The sequence below is a fragment of the Zeus faber genome, assembly GCF_960531495.2.
Source record: "Zeus faber genome assembly, chromosome: 19".
Taxonomy (NCBI): Eukaryota; Metazoa; Chordata; class Actinopteri; order Zeiformes; family Zeidae; genus Zeus; species Zeus faber.
This window is the reverse complement of record NC_137206.1, coordinates 3,306,633-3,328,392: the sequence shown is the minus strand read 5'-3', so window position 1 is coordinate 3,328,392 and position 21,760 is coordinate 3,306,633. Positions and strand designations below refer to the sequence as shown.

The following is a 21,760-nucleotide window of genomic DNA, read 5'->3' as shown; positions in this document are numbered from 1 at the left end:
AAGAGGAAAAGTAACGCTGCAAAACCTCTGCCTCTCCTGGGCACAAATGAGTACTGCAGCCAGATGTGTAGTATTGCCAACTCAAGTAGAAGTACCGTGACTTTCGTAATGTACATGAGTGAAAGTATTTTGTGAAATGATAAGCACTACACTCAATAACTATTCATTGAGTGAGTAGAGAGAGGGGTTAGCTGATGAGATTTGTGGAGTGTGGAGACCAGTCGTGTATCAAGCTGCTCCTTGCTAGTTGTTCAGAAAAGCTTAGAACTGGATGTGAGCATTACCATTGTTGTTCCTGTACAGGCCGATCCAGAAGGACTTGGCCCCCCACTGGAGCTGGTCAGTGGTTTGCTCTATGAAGTGGGCCTCTAGAGGGTCCTGGATACTTGTCAGAGCTGCTCCTGTGGGCATAAGAAAATATATCATAACATAACATAACATAACATAACATAACATAACATAACATAACATAACATAACATAACATAACATTACATTACATAACATACAAGGGCTGGGGCACACTGATTACAATAATGGTATCTTATGTCAGTCGCATACCAGGATAAAATAGGGTATTGCATTAGTTGGTGGCATGTTAACAGTCAACATTTAGTGTTGGAGTTAAACAAAAACAGAACATTGATTTGATGGAAAAATTGTATTATGAGACGTAAAGGTGAGAAATGGCCGACAGAGTACCCATCTGCAGGCACTTCAGGGAGGCTCCGGACCAGGTGTCCATCAGATGGCTGACAAAGTTGTAACAGGAACCACGGAAAGGAATCCAGGTCTCCCTCTTCTTGGACTCAGGACAGATTCCAGGCAGCTGCGGGGGTTCGGTGGGGGCCACCACTGTGTCGGAGAGAGGAAAGCACCGAGTGGGAACTCTGTGGCCGAATGTTATAATATTCACCACAGTAGACAGAGAGAGGGCTCTTCTCACCTCTGGACTTCTTGCAGAGCGAGTAGAAGCTGCTGCTGCACGACTCGGTCTTCCACTTCTTATCCATGTCCATGTACACACAGCCATAGTTGAGCTTGGGCTCGTTGCTCCCCCATTTGGTGAAAGACAGAGGCCAGTTGTCAACCCACTTGAACTTCCCTCCAGTCTGCAAGAGAGGAAAGAGAAGGCATCAATAAATTCAACCATCTTCCATGCCTTCAGTTTCCTCCTGGACCGCATTGGAGACCCCACTGGAGACCCCACTAGAGAACCCACTGGAGACCCCATTGGATACCTCATTGGAGACCCCACTGGAGACCTCATGGGAGACCCCACTGGAGACCCCATTGGAGACCCCACTGGAGACCCCATTAGAGACCCCACTGGAGACCCCACTGGAGACCCCACTGGAGACCCCACTTGAGACCCCATTGGAGACCCCACTGGAGATCCCATTGGAAACCCCACTGGATACCCCACTGGAGACCTCACTGGAGACCCTATTGAGCCCCACTGGAGACCCCACGGAAGACACTACTGGAGATCTCACTGGAGACCCCACTGGAGATCACACGTACCGCATTGTTGTTGAGGCCAATCCACACGGACTGGTTGTGCTTGTCGACCATGAGCGTGATGAAGGCCTGGGTGATGGGGTTAAGGATGCTGGCCAGTTCTCCGTCGTCTGCCTGGCACTGTCTCCGGGCTTCGTCCCACCTCATCTTCTGAGTGATCAGCTTGAAGGAGTCATTGCCCAACTTGAAGAACGTGTTCGGGGAGGCCGTCGTGGGCTGGGCGACGATCTGAGAGTCTTTGTGTGAAAGAACGCATCGCTCGATCAAAACCCATTTAGAAAAGGACAAAACCTGTGGCTAAAATAACATTGTGGGACTTAAAATAAAAACTGAAAAAGTAGATCTTTCGTTTAGGGTTACTGTTCATTTAACCAGTAAAGCTAGCGACAGATTTCTCACCGAGGTTCCTCTTGCATACAAAGCCCCGTTTGGCGTCGCAGGCTTCAACCTTCCAGAATCCCACCTGTTTAGCCACGTTTCCCAGCAGGACCACACAGTCAAAGTCCTGCACACACAACCAGATGACTTAAACCCAAGTATTTTCCCTCTCAACCCCCTCACACACTGAACAATTGTTAACGACATCTTAATTCTAATTTGCACAGGAGAGTAACTTGCTAAACTTGGATTAAATTGGCTGCACCTAGTACCTACGACTGGGTCTATGGGAAATGCAATCAAACACAATTTATCCACATCTAGGTGTCTGCAGAACTGAACTAATGACCGAGGACGGCTGGGTTCATCATGAGAAAAGGGCTCCTGCACCGTTTTATAGTCCAAGTATAAAACTGCCACTAGTTATTTAAAGTCACTTGAGTCTTCCTGTGTACCTCCGTCAAAAAGGAAAAGCGCGTGTCGGGCACTGACGAGGGTTGACCCTTGGCCCAGTTGACGTAAGAAACCCGTTTTCCATCCGTCCACAGGAATCTCATCTCCCAGTTGACGTCGTTAAAGCCAATCCACAGATCGCCGGGATACATCAGCATCTGCGTGGTCAGGAACGCTGAAAGGAAGGACGACAAGTTACGGAACCGCTGGCTCAATGGAATCCGAATAGGGCTGTCACGATTGTGTGATTTAGCATTTTATTTAATACATAGATGACCACAAAAGAAGAATTGAAGACTAGAACCGTTTATAAAACATTGGTTAAATTGCTGCACAATGACGTAAACCACAAACCAACCCATATGCAGTGACATGCACCCAGTTTTATGCAGGTAACTGTTGCTCAATCTTTACATATTTCTATTCAATTTCCTAAATAGCACGATCATTCTAAAATTAAACACCCTTAAATGAAAATATGAACCTTGCTCTCTCTCGTTGGCGACGGACACCAGGTTCCCTCCCTGGCTGAGGCAGTAGGTCCTGGCATCGTGCCACGACTTCCTATCATTATCCATCAATTTGTAGCACTGTTAAAACATGATACAGGTTGGAAAAAAACATAAGAAATGGCAGAGAGAGAGAAGTTCTCCTGGAGGCAGCCTCATTTAGCATTCAGCAATGCACAGTAATCCAATGGTTCTCAACGTGCTGGTCCTGGTCCAAAACTGGGTTGAATAGACCAGGGGTTCCCAAAATGGCATCTGCGGCCCACCGAGAAAGCTAGACCACTGAAGCAAAATTATAATTTTTTTATTCATTTTAATTTTATTTGCTCATCATACTTTTTTTTTTCACAAAATACAGTCACTCTCATGAATGAGAGTTTTGCTTTTTGTGTCATTTGAACTTCTTTGTGTAGCCCCCTTTTTGTCTTTAGCCCCAGTTTATGACAGGCAAATCTCATCAGATCATCACTTGCAAGACTGCATCGTGGGTAACTGCACTATTTATTTTGTGAAATACTTTTGAATAGTCTAAGTCCTGGATTGTGGATGTGGACCCTTAGGCTCTCATCCTTACCTTTCCTTGGAACGCCGTCCACTCGGGCGTGCACCCTCCCGTGGGCGGCGCGGTGGGGACCACCGTCGTGTTCACGAAAGTCCCGCTTCTCTTGCAGATGGACGGCAGCTGCAGGCCGCAGTTTATATCGTTCCAGAATCCTGCGGCACAAGGAGGAGAAACGGCCGTGAAGATAGGGCGTCCATGGGGCGCGCAGTTTGGCGGAAGCGCCGGGCGTCGACACTCACCCATGCCCTTGTAGATGGTCACACAGTTCTCATCGTTGTTGGCGAAGTTGGGTTCGTTCTGCTCCCAGGCGGTGTACGTCACAGGGGTGCCATCCATCCAGCTGCAAACATTCAAGATAAACATTATTCCGCATTATTCTGGGTGGTTCTGAAGGTCGGGTGCGTTGTCAGATTCGGTGTAAAAGCTTGCATGGACAAACAACGCAATTATAATTTACCCAAATGACTTATCCAAGTTCACCCTCATGCCAATGTAGTACTGTCCTTCCGTGCCCCGAGATATCTGTTGGAGTATCATCGTTAGTTGTGATTTATCTTCTTGTCAGCGTGCATTTATGCTCATTAAACCAAACGCATTGTGAGCTAAATGAATGACCTGCTGAATCAGAACAAAACTATTTTTTAATTTGACAAATTTGACTTTGAAGGATCCTACAAAGGATCCCAAGGACAAAATGGCGACACCATGCTTCTGTGTCACGCTCCACAGGCACTAAACACAGTCAATGTGGATACAACATAGACACAGTCCCCGAGATGCTGACCTGCTTCCAGAGGAACTTCCTCTCGTGGTCTCCCGTGATGACCACCAGGTCGCCATGGTTACTACGGCAGAAAGCTCGGGCGTCTTCCATGGAATATCTGACGGTGTTGATGAAGTACTGCGTGTCGTTATATATCAGCCAGCCGTCCGCCGTGGTGTTGTAGACTGAGACGGACAAAACAACCGTTCATTTCGGGTGGATGGTCTGCAGTGCCTCCACAAGAAAGGGGCAAGTGTGTCTGCTCCACCTCTACCTCCCTCTGCTCTACTCCACACCAACTCTACCTCTGCTCCACCTCTACCTCCCTATGCTCCACCTCTACTCCACATGAATTCTACCTGTTCTCCACCCCTAACTGCCAATCCTCCATCTCTACTCCACATCAACTCCCTCTACTCTTCCTCTACTCTGAATCAACTATATCTCTACTCCACCTCTACCTCCCTCTACTGTACCTCTACTCCACATCATGTCCATCTCTACTCCACCTCTATCTCTCTCTACTCTACCTCTACTCTGAATCAACTATATCTCTACTCCACCACTACCTGCCTCTGCTCCACCTCTACTCCACAGCAACTCCCTCTACTCTTCCTCTACTCTGAATCAACTATATCTCTACTTCACCTCTACCTCCCTCTACTCTACCTCTACTCCACATCATGTCTATCTCTACTCCACTTCAACCTCCCTCTACTCCACTTATACCTCCCTCTACTCCACCTCTACTCCACATCAACTCTAGCTCTACTCCACCTCTACCTCCCTTTACTCCACTTCTACCTCCCTCTACTCCACCTCTACTCCACATCAACACTATCTCTACTCCCCTTCTACCTCCCTCTACTCCCCCTCTACCTCCGTCTACTCCACCTCTACCTCCCTCTACTCCACATGTACTCCACATCATGTCTATCTCTACTCCACCTCTACCTCCCTCTACTCAACATCAACTCTATCGCCACTCCACCTCTGCTCCACCTCTATCTCCCTCTACTCTACTTCACCTCTACCTCTCCTCCACCTCTAAGTAAGTGATGAGGGAATGCACAATATGATCAGATCCTTCTAATGTGTGGATGTGATATGTAATAAAGCTTTGTTTACCTATTGGAAGTGTGGTGGGTTCAGGTTTGGGAGTCACGCCTGAAAGAACAGAACAGAGTGTTGAGTTTTAGTGGCAGCGTGTTTGACGTCAGAGTTATTGTTGACGCTCAGTGGGAGTGAAGTCCGTGCCGAGGCGGATGCAGCACCTTTGCGTATCTGGCAGATCCAGTCGTTGTAGGACTCGCAGTGCCGGTCGTTCCAGTGTCTTGAATAGTAAAACTGCACCTCGGCACAGTGCTCGTTGTCATTGTAGTTGTTTGGTTCCCCAAAGCCCCAATTTTCATAGCTGACCTGGGGAGCAAACGTCGGATTTAGACGGGATCGTATTCATCTTGATGATACGATGGAAATAACGAGACGTTACTTACCGGTGATCCGTCCGTCCAAACAAACCCTTCACTGGTGTCAAGGGAACTGAGACCGATCCAGGACGCATCAGACCCATGAAATCTACACATTTCGAGAGATGAAAGAGCACTTCGGATTGAGTATTTTAGGTACTTTGCAGATGACACTTTATTAATGTCCGCAGGAGAAAAGTGCAATGGTATCAAGCATTGACATGCTAAAGTCATAAATCCCCATTCACAACCACGTGACCACAAAAGTTGTCAATCATTGCTTCCCCCCTGACAACGTCTTCCTTCAAGGTTGCTGTCCTCAGACGCCCACCTCGCTGGCTGGCCGCAGGCCTGCCCCTGCTCATCCCTCTTGCTCAGTTTCACAGCCAACCAAAAACCGCCAACCATCGCTCTCTACGAGACATCGTTCCGGAAAACGCTCAAAACCCCATTGACCGGCTATTGGCAGCTGATGTGAGCTCCCCTCTTGGTGCTTCTAGGCCCGAGCTCTACATTTCAATCCTCCTACAGAGCTTCTCAAAAAAAAAAAACTGTCCTGACCTGCTTTCCGTCCGAACAGAACCGAGTGTGTCTTGCAATGAGGGCATATGGTTTTAAAGTCCTGTCTGATTCCTGCTGCCTGTGGCGTCCTACAGGGGCCGGTCCTTGGCCCACTCTGTCAAAATCACCGTTATGCTGATGACACCCAGCTATGCGTTAAAAAGAAAACATCCCATGCTCCTCTGCAGCTGCAGTGTACATCACCATCGCCACACAAAGGCCTGGATGAAGCAGAATTACCTGCATCTGAACGGGGGCTGCCCATTGTTCCGGCGGCCCATTATTCCGAAACCCCGCGTTAGAGTAGGTTAAGTTCAAGTATGAGGTCAGAGATAGTTTGGGTGACATTTATCGCACTATGGGGGTTTTCGGATTAATGGGCTGTCAGTACAATGTATGGAACCATCCAAACAGCAGCAAGAGATAAGCTCTCCCTGGGTTTTAACACCAGGCTCAATCGTCCTGTGTTGAATACCAGGACAGCCCACTCTCTATCTCTTTAGGCAACTTTCAACATTTACATACATCATTACATCATTTTACCCTCCAAAAAACATATACATGCATAACATAACATTATGTCACGTTTGGGTATCAGATCTTTAGGTCTATATTCCCACTTTGTGTATACAGTATATGGGTGTTTCCTCGTGTTCTCTTGATTCTTATAACACTTGGATTTTTGAAGAAAATTAGGAAAATGTGTTAAAGAAAAAAATGCATCCTCAGTGTAATCTGCAATGACTGATAATTATTAGAAGTGGATTTGTATGATCTGCCGACGTACGGGGCATTGGCGAGGTCCAGCCCAGTGTGAATGCTCATCAGGTCCCCTCCAATGGCTTTGCAGAAGTCGCGCGCCTCAGGCCAAGTCTTCTTTTTCTTGGCGGACATCTTATAATTCTTTTTGATGGCAGAAAGGAGAACCACGATCAGTTTCAAATTTGAAAGAATATCCAAATATGAGTACAATTAAAGACTGTAAAAAATTCCACAACAAGTCCAAGTTCGCAAACAATCGACCAAAGTCAGATACAGCGATGCAAGCGGCTGCATCAGTCAACAATAAGGCGGCTAGTTTGACCTCTGACCTTGTAGCAGACATTTCTGTTGGAGACGGTCAACCACTCGGACGGGCAGCTCAGGGCGGGCGTGCTGGGAGCGACCGTTGTCATGGGAACGCCTTCAGCGCGTTTCTTGCAGATGTATTTCGCCTTGTCGGTGCAGGACATCACGTCCCACAATCCGGCAAACACTCCTGTTGTCATGGCAACGCAGCCCTGCTTTCTGGCTTTATTCAAACCAGAGTTCAGGCAGACAATTTCAAATTAAGTTGAAGAGCTTTTAACGGCTTTCCTCAGCTATTTACCGGTTCATTTACTCCTGCTCAGGAGTTGAGATGGCCTCTCTAAGGCGACAGATAGGTCTACTTTACCTGGCATTCCGAAATTGAAATGCGTGAACTTGACCTCCCGCCCGCTGCTCCACTGGAAGGTGTGTATATCATCCATGTTGGATAAGCCGATCCAAAAATGCTTCTCCGGCCTCAAACCCACCAAACTGACCAGGAAGGCGTTCTCATATCTGAGCACAAACACACATGAACGGGGGGATTAGCGGCTGACTGCTTGGGATGGGGCGGGGCTGACTCATCACTCAAAGGGTAAATTCGCTATTTTTCCCCGAAAAAAACACACCCCACAGGATCTTTCCTTTTGAAAGCATTTTTTTGTTTCATGTTTTGAATACGCAACACCATCTTTATTTAAAAGTACTTTTTACAATGGCTTCCCGTACTCTAAGTCTTAATCATTTGCCCCATTGGATTTGCCCCATTCTCAGCACAGCGAGAAGCTGCAGCAGAGTGGTAAGTTCCTCAACAGTGAAGCGATCATTGAGGTTGTGCTGTGAACACATTTGAAATATTTATTTAACATTAAATGAAGGCCTGGGTTGAAAAACAACAAAACTAACATTTAAAGCTGTATTCCATGTTCCAGTGCAAGTTGACGTTATTTTACCAATACACTAAATGCAAGTTAATGGTATTAAACCAGAGAAATTAGAATTCAAAAAGTCCTGTCTATCAGGTAAATACCATTTCAAAATACAAATTTTACATAATTACATTTCAAAAACCTGCCTCCATTAATGATGAGGTGAAATACTAAACGCATAAAGAAAGAAACACAATTTCAAGCGTTAGCATTTGAATTGAAAACAAAGGAGAAAAGGGTTAAATGCGGGCGGGGCAGAGAGGCTACCGGTCAGCTACGTCCACCACGTCGCCTCCGTCCTTCTTGCAAAGTTGCTTTGCGTCTCCAAGGGACTTGGTCTCCACTGCGATGCTGTAACAATACGAACCGAACCGGACCGAGCCCTGGACACAAGGACGACATCACGTAGGACTCAGCTCAGTTTACTCAGTGATACCATGACAGCACGTAGGACTCAGCTCAGTTTACTCAGTGATACCATGACATCACGTAGAACTCAGCTCAGTTTACTCAGTGATACCATGACATCACGTAGAACTCAGCTCAGTTTACTCAGTGATACCATGACATCACGTAGGACTCAGCTCAGTTTACTCAGTGATACCATGACATCACGTAGAACTCAGCTCAGTTTACTCAGTGATACCATGACATCACGTAGGACTCAGCTCAGTTTACTCAGTGATACCATGACATCACGTAGGACTCAGCTCAGTTTACTCAGTGATACCATGACATCACGTAGGACTCAGCTCAGTTTACTCAGTGATACCATGACATCATGAGGTTCTCACTCAAGATGCTTTGAAGTAATTCAGAAAACAAATTGATGAATCCACTGTATGTGTCCAGGTTCATGAGAACACGTTACCGTCGTGGAACATGACATTGCATGTACCGTGAAGAGCCGTGGGGTGTTAAAAAACTACAAGTACTTCCTGACTGTACTTTAGTACGTCTTCAAGTATCTGTACTTACTTAAGCATATTCATTTTTGGAGACATTTGAGTTTTACTGCACTACATTTCAATGCAAATATCTCTACTTTTTACACTTGTACACTTCTCATACAGTCGCATTACATTTGGGTTTAAAAAAGAATTTTTTTTCATACTTTAGTACTTTGTGAAGTATTATGGACTGTATCAGGTCACTCGATACGACAAGTACTTGTACGACCTTAAGTACATTTAACAGTAAGTACTTGAGATCTCCTTCCACCATTGACTACAAATGAGGCCCATTATTAATACTAATACTACTTCTTTATTACTACTACTGCTACTATTATAACTACTACTACTACTTTTACTACTACTGATAGTAATAATAATAATAATAATAATAATAATAATAATAATAATAACAACAACAACAACAACAACAACAATAGTAACGATAGTAATGATAGTAATAACAATAACAATCTGCTTCCCTCTGACTCTGGAGGTAGTTTCTCTCAGGTTCTCACCAGTTTGCAGCCGGGGTGGACTTCATCTTGGCTTCTGCCCGCCGGTCTGGTGGACGCCTTCTTCTTGCAGATGTACCCGTACTCGTTCTCACACATCTGATCGGCCCACTTCCCGTCCTGATCGGGTGTGTAACGGGTGATCGGTGAAATGTTATAAAAAACAATTCTCTAAACTACTACTACTTCCCATAAATGAATTGTGGGTTTTGGACGCTACCTTTCCCCTGATGAGGACACAGTCCTCGCGGTGGTTGATGGCGTGGGACGGCTCCCCCACCTGCCAGTGGGTGTAGGTCACATGCGATCGGTCGGACCACTCGAACAGGAACTGGCTCTTCTGGTCGTTCAGTCCGATCCAAAGCTCGTCCGTTGGCACTGGAAGTTTTCCGCCACGTGTCAAATCAAATATCTATAGTTTTTATTCTATTTCTAACACAGTCACGTTACTTTGTTTATTTGGTTTTTGCTGCAAACCCCCTGCAATTCCTCTGAGGAGCTCTAGGGAGCTGTGGACCCCGGTTTGGGAAACCCTGGTCCAGAACAGACTGGTGGTTAGAATCAAACCAACATACTGAATAGAATTAAAAACCTCCCCCTTGTTCTGATCCAAGGCTTTGTTGACGAAGATCGAGATGTTGGTTCCACTACCCCCAAACGCACTCAGTGGAAGTCACTGTCTGACTAAATCTCCATGTCACTGACTAAGCATGCATGTGGAAAGTGCGCTGGTCCACTCACGGTATCCCATCTGCGATATGACGAAGCTCTGCTCCTCGATGTTGGCCAGGCTGGCCAGGTCGGCCTCGTCCTTGTGGCAGGCGGTCAGAGCGTCCTTCCACATCTTCTTGCTGCGCTGCAAGGAGTAGCAGTGACCGGCGTACGGGACCCAGGGACTGGGGCAGAGGCTGGGCTGGCCTTTACCTGCACGGAGACCACGGGGAGGATCCTTCTGATGTTGTACGATCACGTATGCACCAGATGGTGTGCAGCGAGGCGCTCATCACCTGCAGGATAACTCCACAGCGCGGTGGCCTGGCATCTTGCATCACCCTCTTGGGGCTTATTTTGTGATAACGACCGACCGGCTGCACATTATCCTGCTTTTTACATGGCTACTTACCAAATAAATGTTAAAGAGCTCCCGCTCAGTGAAATGGTCGACAGCAACGAGGCCGCACTGTTCTCCCTACATACAACTCCCTGACCTTCCGACGTGGACATTTCCATTAATCATGAAATGAGTCATGCTGAATGGGACGTTGACGTGAAACCAGACGGAGAAGTGGTTGCCGACGGTCATTACTGATAAATCAGCTCTCATTATTCCAAAAAAAAAACGACCAAAAAGAAATCAACCAATCAGAATAGAGTATTCCACTGAGTCACAGTAATAATTCAATTTGACAAAGGAGCTGGAACACCAACACAGACGCCGTCGCACACTGACGTCCGTTGGGTGATTTGTTGAAAACCCCGGTGAGCTGTTGCATCTGGTAAGGTTCGTATTGCAGTATGTGAGTTTTCCCGTTCAGCTTTAAAAGTCTTCTCACCGATGGAGGCAGGGGGGAGGCTGGTGGAGTTTCCTCTCCGACAGATGAAGCCACGCCTCTGGCTGCAGTCGCTGCTCTCCCATTTGGACGACTTGCCGGCGTTCAGCACCACACAGTTCAGTCCGGGCTGAGACGAGGGATGGCCTGTAGAGGTAGAATAGAGGTAGAGGAGAGGTAGAGTAGAGGTAGAGCAGAGGTAGAATTGAGGTAGAGTAGAGATAAAGTAGAGGTAGAATAGAGGTAGAGTAGATGTAGAGGTAGAGGTACAGGTACAGGTACAGGTAGAGCAGAGGTAGAGGTAGATGTAGTGGATGTAGAGTAGAGGGAGAGGTAGAGGTAGAGTAGAGGTAGAATAGAGGTAGAGTAAATGTAGAGTAAAGATAAAGTAGAGGTACAATAGTGGTAGATAAGAGGTAGAGTAGAGGTAGAATAGAGGTAGAGTAAATGTAGAGTAAAGGTGAAGTAGAGGTACAATAGTGGTAGATAAGAGGTAGAGTAGAGTTAGAGTAGAGATACAGTGTGGGTAGAGTAAAGGTAGAGTAGAAGTAGAGCAAAGGTAGAGTAGAGGTAGTGGGGGTGGAGTAAAGGTAGAGGTAGGGGTAAAGTAAATGAAGAGTAAAGGGGGAGTAGAGGTAGAATACAGGTAGAGTAGAGGTAGAATAGAGGTAAAGTAAAGGTAACGTAGAGGTAGAGAAAATATAGAGGAGAGGTAGAATATAAGTAGAGTAGAGGTAGAATAGAGGTAGAGTAAAGGTAGAGCAGAGTCGAGCAGAGGTGTCCAGGTGTTTCCAGTGTGAACTGATGACTTCAATGACAAAAACATGGAAAGCAGGAGGTCGAGAACAGCGGAGCTCGCAGTGTGAGAACATCATCACAGGCAATGCTTCCTGGGGACATCTCACCTGGAGCCCAGTTCAAGTACCGGAATGGATTTCCGTTGCTCCACTGCCACCCCCCCTCAAAGTCCAGGCTGTTGAGTCCGATCCACAGCAACGTTCCCAGGATGTTGGTCAAGCCTGCAGCGAGGAGCACACTCTGCATCACGCTCATCCTGCAAACACCTTGGCACGTGAGCAGGAAGTCTCTTCACTGGAGCATGTGTTTTGTTCCTGAATTTATTCCCTAAAATATTTCAGACCAAATATTATGTGCAGTAAAACTGATTCTCATCGGTAACTGACTGAATTTTTGTGACACATGTCAGATGCTAACCCGAATGTTGGCAGCAATTCTCATTACATATAAAATGTCAATATATCGATATAGAATCCGATATTAAACCATCCCATCGATACCTGAGTGAATTGAATGGTGAGACCCTGCCCAACACCTGACTCAGCCCTAGAAGAGATCTTCACGGCCATCAAAGCGTGACGCGGTCCACCTACCCGCGATGTAGGTCTGCTCGTGGAGCTCCACGATGCTGAGCAGGTCAGCTCCCTGCTGCTGGCAGCTCTTCCGGGCCTGGTGCCAGGTGAGGACGGCCCGAACGTTCCTCTGGTACTGGACACCCGTCACCGGGTCCACGTCCCAGCCCCGGTCGGCTGGATCGCAGCATGGAACGTTAGAATCGGGGACATAGCGGCAAATAGCTTCACCAGGCAAAAACACCATTAATGTCAACGAAAATGTGACAAAATAGACTCCTTTCCTGGCTTTTTGAAGGCCTTTCAAGGACCTGCAGCGTAAATGGGAAGTGCGCGGCCATATCTGTGCCTGTCATGGCATTTGACTGCAAACTGTGATGAAAGCCATGTTTTTTTCTGCTCCTGAGCTTTTCCTGCTGGCTTCAGAGGAAAAGAGCAAGCAAGGGGAGGAAGAGCGAGGCAGCGCTGCGTAAGCACTTCCACACAGAGGAAGCCGCGGTGTTTTCTTTCTGTTTGGGGCTTTGGGTCAGGAACCAGACCCCGTCAGCGCTGACCCTCTCATTGATAAAAGAAGCGACAGAAAAACAGGATAATTTAGTGGGGCCACTCCGTCAGGAGGTTTGATGAGCCGCTGTTATCACTGACATTACAGGTTTTTATTGTTTTACTTGGAAGATGAGCAGCCTGGTGCTCCCATAGTGTTCGTGTTTGAGATTGGCCACTTGGAGGGCAACCATTTGGCCTTTTCCTCCACCCTGTAAAATCATTTTGTCGCAGCAACTGAAATGTTGACCTTACACCATCCTTCCAGTTGAAATAAAAGATATTTGCGCGGCGCGACACTGACTTCTAGAAGTGCTTGCCGGGTTGTGATAATGACTCTTACTTCTATACAAAGCACGCTGTGTGGAACTACTGACTGTCAGACAAAGAAAGAGATAAAACTAGAACCAACATAGTCTCAAAAAAGCAAAGGACTCCGGTTGGATTCTGACTTTTGTTTGTTTTGATCGTGTTATGATTGACTAGAGCTCCCTCTAATGGTTGAAGAGTACACATTGCACACAGTATGCACATCACACAAACTGTAGGAGCTACTTATCCATGCTTGATAATATGCTTATTGTTATCATCCTTATTGGGAAACCGGGTTGTATGAAGTAGAACTTCTTTTTACTCACATTTGGAGGGACAAAAGCCCCATTTCTGGTTTTTATCGTAGTCCGTCTCGGTGGCACACCAAAGGTGTCCGTCTGAGCGTCCCTCCGTCGTGCACTCAGCGTACCACTTCTTTTGGAAAAGAAAGGGGAACCGGCAGGGGCTTCCAAAGCCGTTGCCCTCGATCGTGAACACCTCTGCCAAGAGACCATAAGAATTTGTTCTGTGAAAATCATTTGCTAATTTGATTTGAGACTTTTTTCAATCCAGGCCTTCGTAAAATGTTGCTTTCCATGGTTCACAACACTGTTGAGAAACTCTGCTGCAACATTTTAATAATCCTTTAGGTAAAAATGACGGTTGTTCATAATCATGCTATGTCAAATATCCAAATATTCTCATCAGCTAATATTTTTTATCAGCGATAGCCGATGTACTTTCTAAATCTTCAAAAAGATACTTTCAAAGGTTTTGATCAATGCTAAAGGTATTTTTCCGCTTGTTAAACTACATTCACTGCTGCCACTTGAAGCCTTTTAGAATGTCCCCTCATTAGAGCCACACGAGGAGAAGATGAAATGAGTGTTTTGCCGAATATTCCGATTACTAATATGCATTGTGTGGGAGAGAAAGGAGCTGGAGAGAGAAGGAGCTCTCAGATATTCCCGACAGTTTGGATAAAGCTCTCCTCGTGGGATCTCCATGTCAAAGGTCATTTAGAGGTCTAGGGCCCCGGGTCCTACCTTGGTAGCCCTGGGAGCAGAGGTCCCCCTTGGTGCCGTAGATCCTCCAGCGGCTCCACAGCCCCGAGCCCTTGTAGACCATGATGTTCCTCTCGTTGCGGTTCCCCCAGTTGAAGTGCAGGTCCTGGTTCTTCAGGCCGAACAGCGTCTCGTTCTTGCACTGCCACTGCTGCAGCTCGCTCCTCTCGTCGCAGGGGAACAGCAGGACCTTCACCCAGTCCTGCATCGCCACGGCCCCCATGCACAGCTTGAGGGACAGGCTGAGGAGCCGCGAGTCGGACGTCCAGCGGAACCGCTGCTCTTTGGAGCCGGGGTCGCAGCGGGCGATGGTCATGGACGTGGCGCTCTCCGCCTTCACACACATCTTGTGGTTCTCGTTGTAGATCAGGAAATGGTTGGAGTCTGGAGCGGAAAAGGAGAAGCCACGTTACACATTTATTACATAATAATACTACTTAATTTGGAGTTATGAGTCATGATCTGTGGCGGCGGACGTACTCAGAGCTTTTAGTTCAGTAAAAGTACACAAAATGTACAACATCGACATTAAGTAAAAGTATTTAAGTACTTTCATGTACTGTCAAATGTACTGAAAGTATTAAAAAATGTGAGTACTCGTCATATTCAGGGTCCCAATATAACAGGGTCCAAATATAACAGTGTATAATACTTTGTAAAGTACTCCTGTACAGATGAGTCTTATGAAGATCCAGATCCTAATTGACAATTAAATAGTACAGGTGGTGTCGTAGTACAGTATATGTAAATAAATCCTGATCTTTGACAAAGCAACGTAAAGGGACTGTGTGAGAAGTTTAAAGTCGCAGAAAATGTCTCAGAAAAAGTACTTGAAAAAATTCTAAAAAGACACGAAAGAGACAAGAAAAAATGTACTGAGATAGATAGACAGACAGGCAGACAGACAGACGGACAGACAGACAGACAGACAGACAGATAGATAGATAGATAGATAGATACATAGAGTATTCGTCACAGGAGGGAAATTGTAATAATAATAAAATAATAAATGATAAAGTACAGAAAAATACATACATTTGGCAACATGCAATAAACCTAAAAAAGAACAACATTTTGAAAAAGGCAATATGCAATTAAATTACAAATTGAGTAAAAAAATTGATATTTTGTTAAAATATGCATATCTAAAAATGTACTACAGTTAGAAAGAAATGTCACGATACACTATACGAATTAACAATAAACAATAAGCCTCTGTATTAATAATTCCCGTCACATCTGTGCCCCAATATGTCAATAAATTGAGAAGGTGAATGTGGAATGCGTGAGGTCCAGACCTGTGTCTGCGGCGCTGTGCAGCAGCTGCAGCAGGAGGGGAAGCAGCACGGAGCTGGGACGGGGAGCCATGATCCTCACCGTGCACCGCTCTGTCGTCTCCAGGTCTGAGGGCCGCGACACAGCGCTCTTCCCCCTAAATCTCCCTGTCCATCCTGTCACATGGCCCGCTGCGCTGTCCACTGAAACCATAGCACAGGAAGTGGGAAGCGTCCATGTTGAGCAGGAGACCTCAGGTGACACTTCCCACCGATGGACCAGCCCTGGACCTGGACCCGGATCCTGACCTGGACCTGGATCTAGATCTGGGGGTCTAACTGTGACCAGAGGTGTCTCGAACACAACAACTTTAACTCCTATTTTAACATGATTTTGCATTAGAAATCAAATCTAAAACAATTATTTCAACCAATTGAAAGCCAGAACTTTAAGGGGTGGTTTCGCAGAAGGGGTTTTCCTCCTCCATGAAAATCAACTCGGCTTGAGCAAAAATATAGCTGCAACAAAAACCAGCCATAACTGCCCTTCCTTAAATATGCGGCTTCCAACATGGCCGTCTGACGTTTTTGTCCCCGTGCCTTCCCAGAGAAGAAAGCATTCATAAGAAACTGTGGGTTATCGTGCCCCACTTTCCAAAACACTGGTTTTTGTCCATTCATCTTCCTCACTTCCTGTTTTCTCTGAAAAATCTGTCAAACTCTGTCATTTCACGGCGTCTCTTGTGGCTTCTTCTCGTGGTTTTCTTCAAATCCTCCCATTTCAAAAAGTTTTAGTAAATTAAGAATAATTAAGGAATTTACTGTTTGCATTAATGGTATGCATACTGTAGCTTGAAAAGGGTTACCTTGTCTAGTTAATGTACTTAGAGAGGTATATAACCAGTCAGAGGTATATAACCAGTCAGAAGGGTATTTAACCGGTTAGAACGGTATATAACCAACCAGAAAGATAAACAACCAGTTGGAAGGGTATATAACCAGTCAGAAGGGTATTTAACCGGTTATCTCAATCAGGACCAAGATATTCCTACTACAACCAATCCAGAATTTTAAAAAGGCTTCCTTGAAGATGAATGAATGAGTCCCAGACCAGAAAGTCCTGGACTGAGGTGATGGAGGACCGGTCAGCTCCTTCTGTCTGGTCTTGGTGCTGGTCTTAGTCCAGATCAACCTGGTCCACCTGGAGGCCACGCCCATTCATCCAAAAGTTACATTTAAACTTCACTTAGACCTAGATTAGATCTAATCTTCCTTCTGGAAATCAGATGTTTTAAACCAAGACGAGGGCAAGTCTGAGACTATGTTAAACCACGACTGAGAGGCTGTTTCAGTGAGTCCAGATGAAAAGTGTCATCTCATCTGAGATCCTGATCCGTGGCCCCCGAAAACGCCCTTTCGTGATTTAAGAGATTTACAAATAGTGATGGGCTGCAGCAAATCGCCTGGTGCTGCAAGGATTGCTGGTTCAGATCCTCAGCGCCCCAAGAGCTGCTTGTGGCCCTGCACCTCACTGTCCCTCCATGTCTTTGAATCCCGGGAACGTGGATATAGATCACATCAAAGTGTAGAAACGGGTGAATGAGTACGTTTTGGGTCTTTGGCTTTGGCGTCTGCGTCGGCGCCTGCCGGGGAAACGTGGTCAAAAAATGACTGGAGCGGTCGGCTGACGGGGGCATGACGTGGACTCGGCAGAGCCACGGGGGCTCGGAGGCTGGAAGGCTCGCGTGGAAAGAGAGAAACAGGAGGAAATCCTGTTTCTGCGAGGAGCAAGTGAGCGTAGGACCCGGAGCCGAGGCACGTGCCGTCGTTCCCTCTTGTGAGAAAATGCACTTCAGTGAGTAGACGACGCCTTTCGATTTTACCTGAGTAATTCTGTGAAGTCCCTTTTGGAACTGGCGGCCCCAGCCCCCGATCCCCAGATTGGGAGAACGCTGCATTTCGTATGTGTTTACTGTGACAACATGGGCTGGGTTTTAAGAAACGCCCGACACATTTCAGAAAGCAACACGCAACACACCACACTACAACACGTGCTTGCACACACACATACATGCACATGCTTTGATGGTGGCCGGTGAAATGGATCCTCTGCAATTGACCCATCCTGGGTTGTCCTTCCTCCGGGGATCCAGAGCCAGGAGCAGTGGGCAGCATACGTGGACGCGCCCGGGGACAAGTGTCCATCGCTGGTCAGACGATGATGGGTGCATGTTTTTGGATGGGGGTCCTTACTGACGTGAGGTGGAGGAAACCCCATGTGAGCACGGGGAGAACATGCAAACTCCACACAGAAAGGCTCCTATTTGGGAGATAACCCGCCGGAGCACGGTGCCAACAGCGCCCCAGGCGGGAATCAAACCCAGGACCTTCTTGCTGTGAGGCAGCAGTGCAATGCACTGCGCCACCGTGCCACATTTCAACCATTTTCCTCGAGCTGGGACCTCTGAGCGACTCGTGTTGCCCCCCCGCTGCAGGAGAGGCCGGAAGAGGACGCGACGCCTGACCTGACGGAGGGATCCTCCAGGAAGGCTCTGTGGACTCTGATTGGCTGAGTCAAGTGGCTGCAGGGGGTTTCAATTGAATGATCGGAGACAATGATGGGAAGTCGTCTCCCTGTCCGAACGCTGAAGCTCAAAAGCTTTTGAACGCTCACCCAAGTTGCATCTTATGTGTTAATATCTTCCCTAACTGACAGAACCGTTACTTCATTTAATGAAAATTCTGAGTACTCTACCCCCGTCTGATTCCTGAATTTCCCTCCAGGGATGAATAAACTGTTTCCCAATCTTATCTCGTCTTCGAATTCTCCGCAGCCCGTTTAATGAGACATATTGTAAAGACGAGGCAGATATTTTACATTTTCTTTATTCATCTTATCAAAATAAATATGTCAATAGTACAAACTCACACTGTTTTCATTTTGTGAATGTGATTATAACTTAGCCAAAAAAATAAAAATCCTCAATTAACAACATTGATTTATATTTTCACATATTCACTGCACTTTATGGAAATAGAAAAAAAAACTGTCCTCTGTAAACTCATGAGCAGTGACATCACAGGTACATTCTCAAGGTGCCGTTGTTCCAACAAATAGGAAATAATAAAAGACTTTAACGACACGTAGTGCTTTGACAGCAAATAGGAACACGGTTCCTAAAACTCCCCTTCGGCCCGTCAAACCAGACCACTTTCTCCTGTCAAATATGTTTTACTGCTACATCTCTGCTCCGCCCAGCGCAGGAACCACCGAACCCACTCGTCCCACTGTTCTGTGAGACATTCTGAAAAACCACCTTTAACAGTGATGTAGGACACCATGCTACCATTGATGGAACAAAAGAAAATACAACTAAATGATTTTTTTAAATTCATTAATTTAGGCAGAAAATGCCAAAAATAGGGAGTTTAACGTGCCACCAAAATTTGGACTTTGTATCAATATTTTCTATATTTACAGATTTTTCGGGACCTCTCACGACCCTCAATGTCTGGTAATCTTTGAACTCCTTAAGCCTTTGTTTTAATTAATCTAAATTTCAATTTGATATCTATTTTTTTCCATCTTCTCGCCACAGATAGTACATGTGCTGCCCCACAACTTGTAAAAATTGCAATTGTTTCATTGACGTTGCTAATGTTGACGTTTTTGCCTCGCTAAGCCATTCCACATTAAGCCTTTTAGATTGTCCCTGTTATTTGTGCCCATTTACTGCTCCCTGTAACTTTCCTCGTGGAGGCTTTTAGTCCCAGAGGGTGAGGGTCTTAGTCCCTCTCGGATGAAGACCCTCAGCTTGGTCATGAAGGCCAAGCGGACCAAGACGTTTTTCGTCAATGTGGTAGCGAGGGATTGGCGTCAGAATCTATTAAATTGATCCAGTGTTAAGAGAAGAGCTTCAGCCGACTGTCGTACAACGGGGCAATTTCAACCAGGTTCTCTGTCCACCAGATTGCCCCGGACACCTGAGGCTCTCAGTCTCAGAAGAACATCCTCTCGGTGTTGAAGATCCTCAGCTTGGTCATGAAGTTGAAGTAGACGAAGGCCAAGCAGACCAGCAGGTTCTTCATCAGGTACAGCAGCGGCGTGACGAAGCCGAAGAAGGCGATGAGGCCGATGCGAACGAACAGGAAGGGCAGGTCCTGCAGGGCGACGCCCAGCGAGGACAGCAGCGGACTGTGGGGCATGACCACCAGCCGCAGGCAGGACAGGAAGCTGAAGATGTAGATGGGGAACACCCAGCCCGAGTAGTAGACCAGTGGGTGCCCCGCCACGCGAACCATCTCCGCCGTGTCCATCCAGAACACAAAGCTGTCCACGAACACCTCAGCCCGGGCGTCACTGGCACAGAGGAAGCGGAGCGGCCCAGTGTAGGCATAGGGCGACAGGTGGTATGCCGTGGTGCTGACCGAGCGCGAGCTCACCCCCGAGATGCTGAACGGCCTCCCGGGGATCACCGGGATCCCCGGCACCGTCCCGTTGGTCTCCGGCCGGGTTCCCGCTCCGTTCTGCGGGTCCGGTTGCGGGCCGGGGGCGGGCGGCGCGGGGGCGGGCGTGGCCTGGCCGGGCACGGCGGGCCCCGCCGCTGCTGGACCTGGAGCGGGCTGCGTGATGGCCGCCACGGGGGTGACCTGCTCCACGTGGGTGAGCATCGTGGACGGGATCTCAGCATCTCTGTCCAGCTCGGTGGCTGCAGGTCAGGGAAACACAAAAGCAGGACTTGAAGCAGGGAAGCACAATGCACCGACCCAGACCGGCTCAAATTCCTCCTCCATGAAAATCAACTCGGCTTGAGCCAAAATATAGCTGCAACAAAAACCAGCCATAACTGCCCTTCCTTAAATATGCGGCTTCCAACATGGCCGTCTGACGTTTTTGTCCCCGTGCCTTCCCAGAGAAGAAAGCATTCATAAGAAACTGTGGGTTATCGTGCCCCACTTTCCAAAACACTGGTTTTTGTCCATTCATCTTCCTCACTTCCTGTTTTCTCTGAAAAATCTGTCAAACTCTGTCATTTCACGGCGTCTCTTGTGGCTTCTCCTCGTGGTTTTCTTCAAATCCTCCCATTTCAAAAAGTTTTAGTAAATTAAGAATAATTAAGGAATTTACTGTTTGCATTAATGGTATGCATACTGTAGCTTGAAAAGGGCTACCTTGTCTAGTTAATGTACTTAGAGAGGTATATAACCAGTCAGAAGGGTATATAACCAGTCAGAGGTATATAACCGGTCAGAAGGGTATTTAACCGGTTAGAACGGTATATAACCAACCAGAAAGATAAACAACCAGTTGGAAGGGTATATAACCAGTCAGACAGGTATATTACCAGTCAGAAGGGTATAGAACCAGTCAGAAGGGCATATAACCAGTCAGAGGTATATAACCAGTCAGACAGGTATATAACCAGTCAGAAGGGTATAAAACCAGTCAGAAGGGCATATAACCAGTCAGAGGTATATAACCAGTCAGACAGGTATATAACCAGTCAGAAGGGTATATAACCAGTTAGAGAGGTTTATAACCAGTCAGAAGGGTATATAACAAGTCAAAAGGTATATAACCAGTTACAAGGGTATAAAACCAGTCAGAAGGGTATATAATCAATCAGAAAGATATACAACCAGTGGAAAGGGTAAATAACCAATTGGAAGAGTATATAACCAGTCAGAAGGGTATAAAACCAGTCAGAAGGGTATATAATCAGTTAGAGAGGTCCATAACCAGTTAGAGAGGTATATAATCAGTCAGAAGGGTATGTGTCCAATCAGAACGGAATATAACTAGTTGAAAGGGTAAATAATCAATTGGAAGAGTATATAACCAGTCAGAAGGGTATTGAACCAGTCTGAAGGGTATATAACCAGTTGGAGAGGTATATAACCAGTTAAAAGGGTATATAACCAATCGGAACAGTATATAACCAGTTGGAAGGGTAAATAACCAATTGG

The 21,760-nt window shown here is 46.5% G+C and overlaps 1 protein-coding gene across 1 annotated transcript in view; it reads right to left on the bottom strand.

Moving 5' to 3' along the window:
* Positions 1-21,760, bottom strand: part of mrc1a (mannose receptor, C type 1a) — a gene marked incomplete at its 5' end in the record, with an annotated part of 28,165 nt that overhangs the window by 2,325 nt on the left and 4,080 nt on the right. Inside the window, 27 exons of the mRNA XM_080019824.1 lie at positions 285-401; positions 702-854; positions 946-1,111; positions 1,524-1,756; positions 1,920-2,025; positions 2,354-2,526; positions 2,836-2,941; positions 3,435-3,574; positions 3,662-3,762; positions 3,880-3,944; positions 4,207-4,370; positions 5,314-5,352; positions 5,460-5,604; positions 5,682-5,763; positions 7,003-7,118; positions 7,307-7,506; positions 7,651-7,799; positions 8,480-8,595; positions 9,684-9,800; positions 9,901-10,058; positions 10,422-10,598; positions 11,234-11,377; positions 12,136-12,249; positions 12,622-12,777; positions 13,782-13,955; positions 14,502-14,903; positions 19,969-20,502. Of these exons, the coding sequence (XP_079875950.1) occupies positions 285-401; positions 702-854; positions 946-1,111; positions 1,524-1,756; positions 1,920-2,025; positions 2,354-2,526; positions 2,836-2,941; positions 3,435-3,574; positions 3,662-3,762; positions 3,880-3,944; positions 4,207-4,370; positions 5,314-5,352; positions 5,460-5,604; positions 5,682-5,763; positions 7,003-7,118; positions 7,307-7,506; positions 7,651-7,799; positions 8,480-8,595; positions 9,684-9,800; positions 9,901-10,058; positions 10,422-10,598; positions 11,234-11,377; positions 12,136-12,249; positions 12,622-12,777; positions 13,782-13,955; positions 14,502-14,903; positions 19,969-20,502 (4,347 nt within the window). The remainder of the gene's footprint in view (positions 1-284; positions 402-701; positions 855-945; positions 1,112-1,523; positions 1,757-1,919; positions 2,026-2,353; positions 2,527-2,835; positions 2,942-3,434; positions 3,575-3,661; positions 3,763-3,879; positions 3,945-4,206; positions 4,371-5,313; positions 5,353-5,459; positions 5,605-5,681; positions 5,764-7,002; positions 7,119-7,306; positions 7,507-7,650; positions 7,800-8,479; positions 8,596-9,683; positions 9,801-9,900; positions 10,059-10,421; positions 10,599-11,233; positions 11,378-12,135; positions 12,250-12,621; positions 12,778-13,781; positions 13,956-14,501; positions 14,904-19,968; positions 20,503-21,760) is intronic.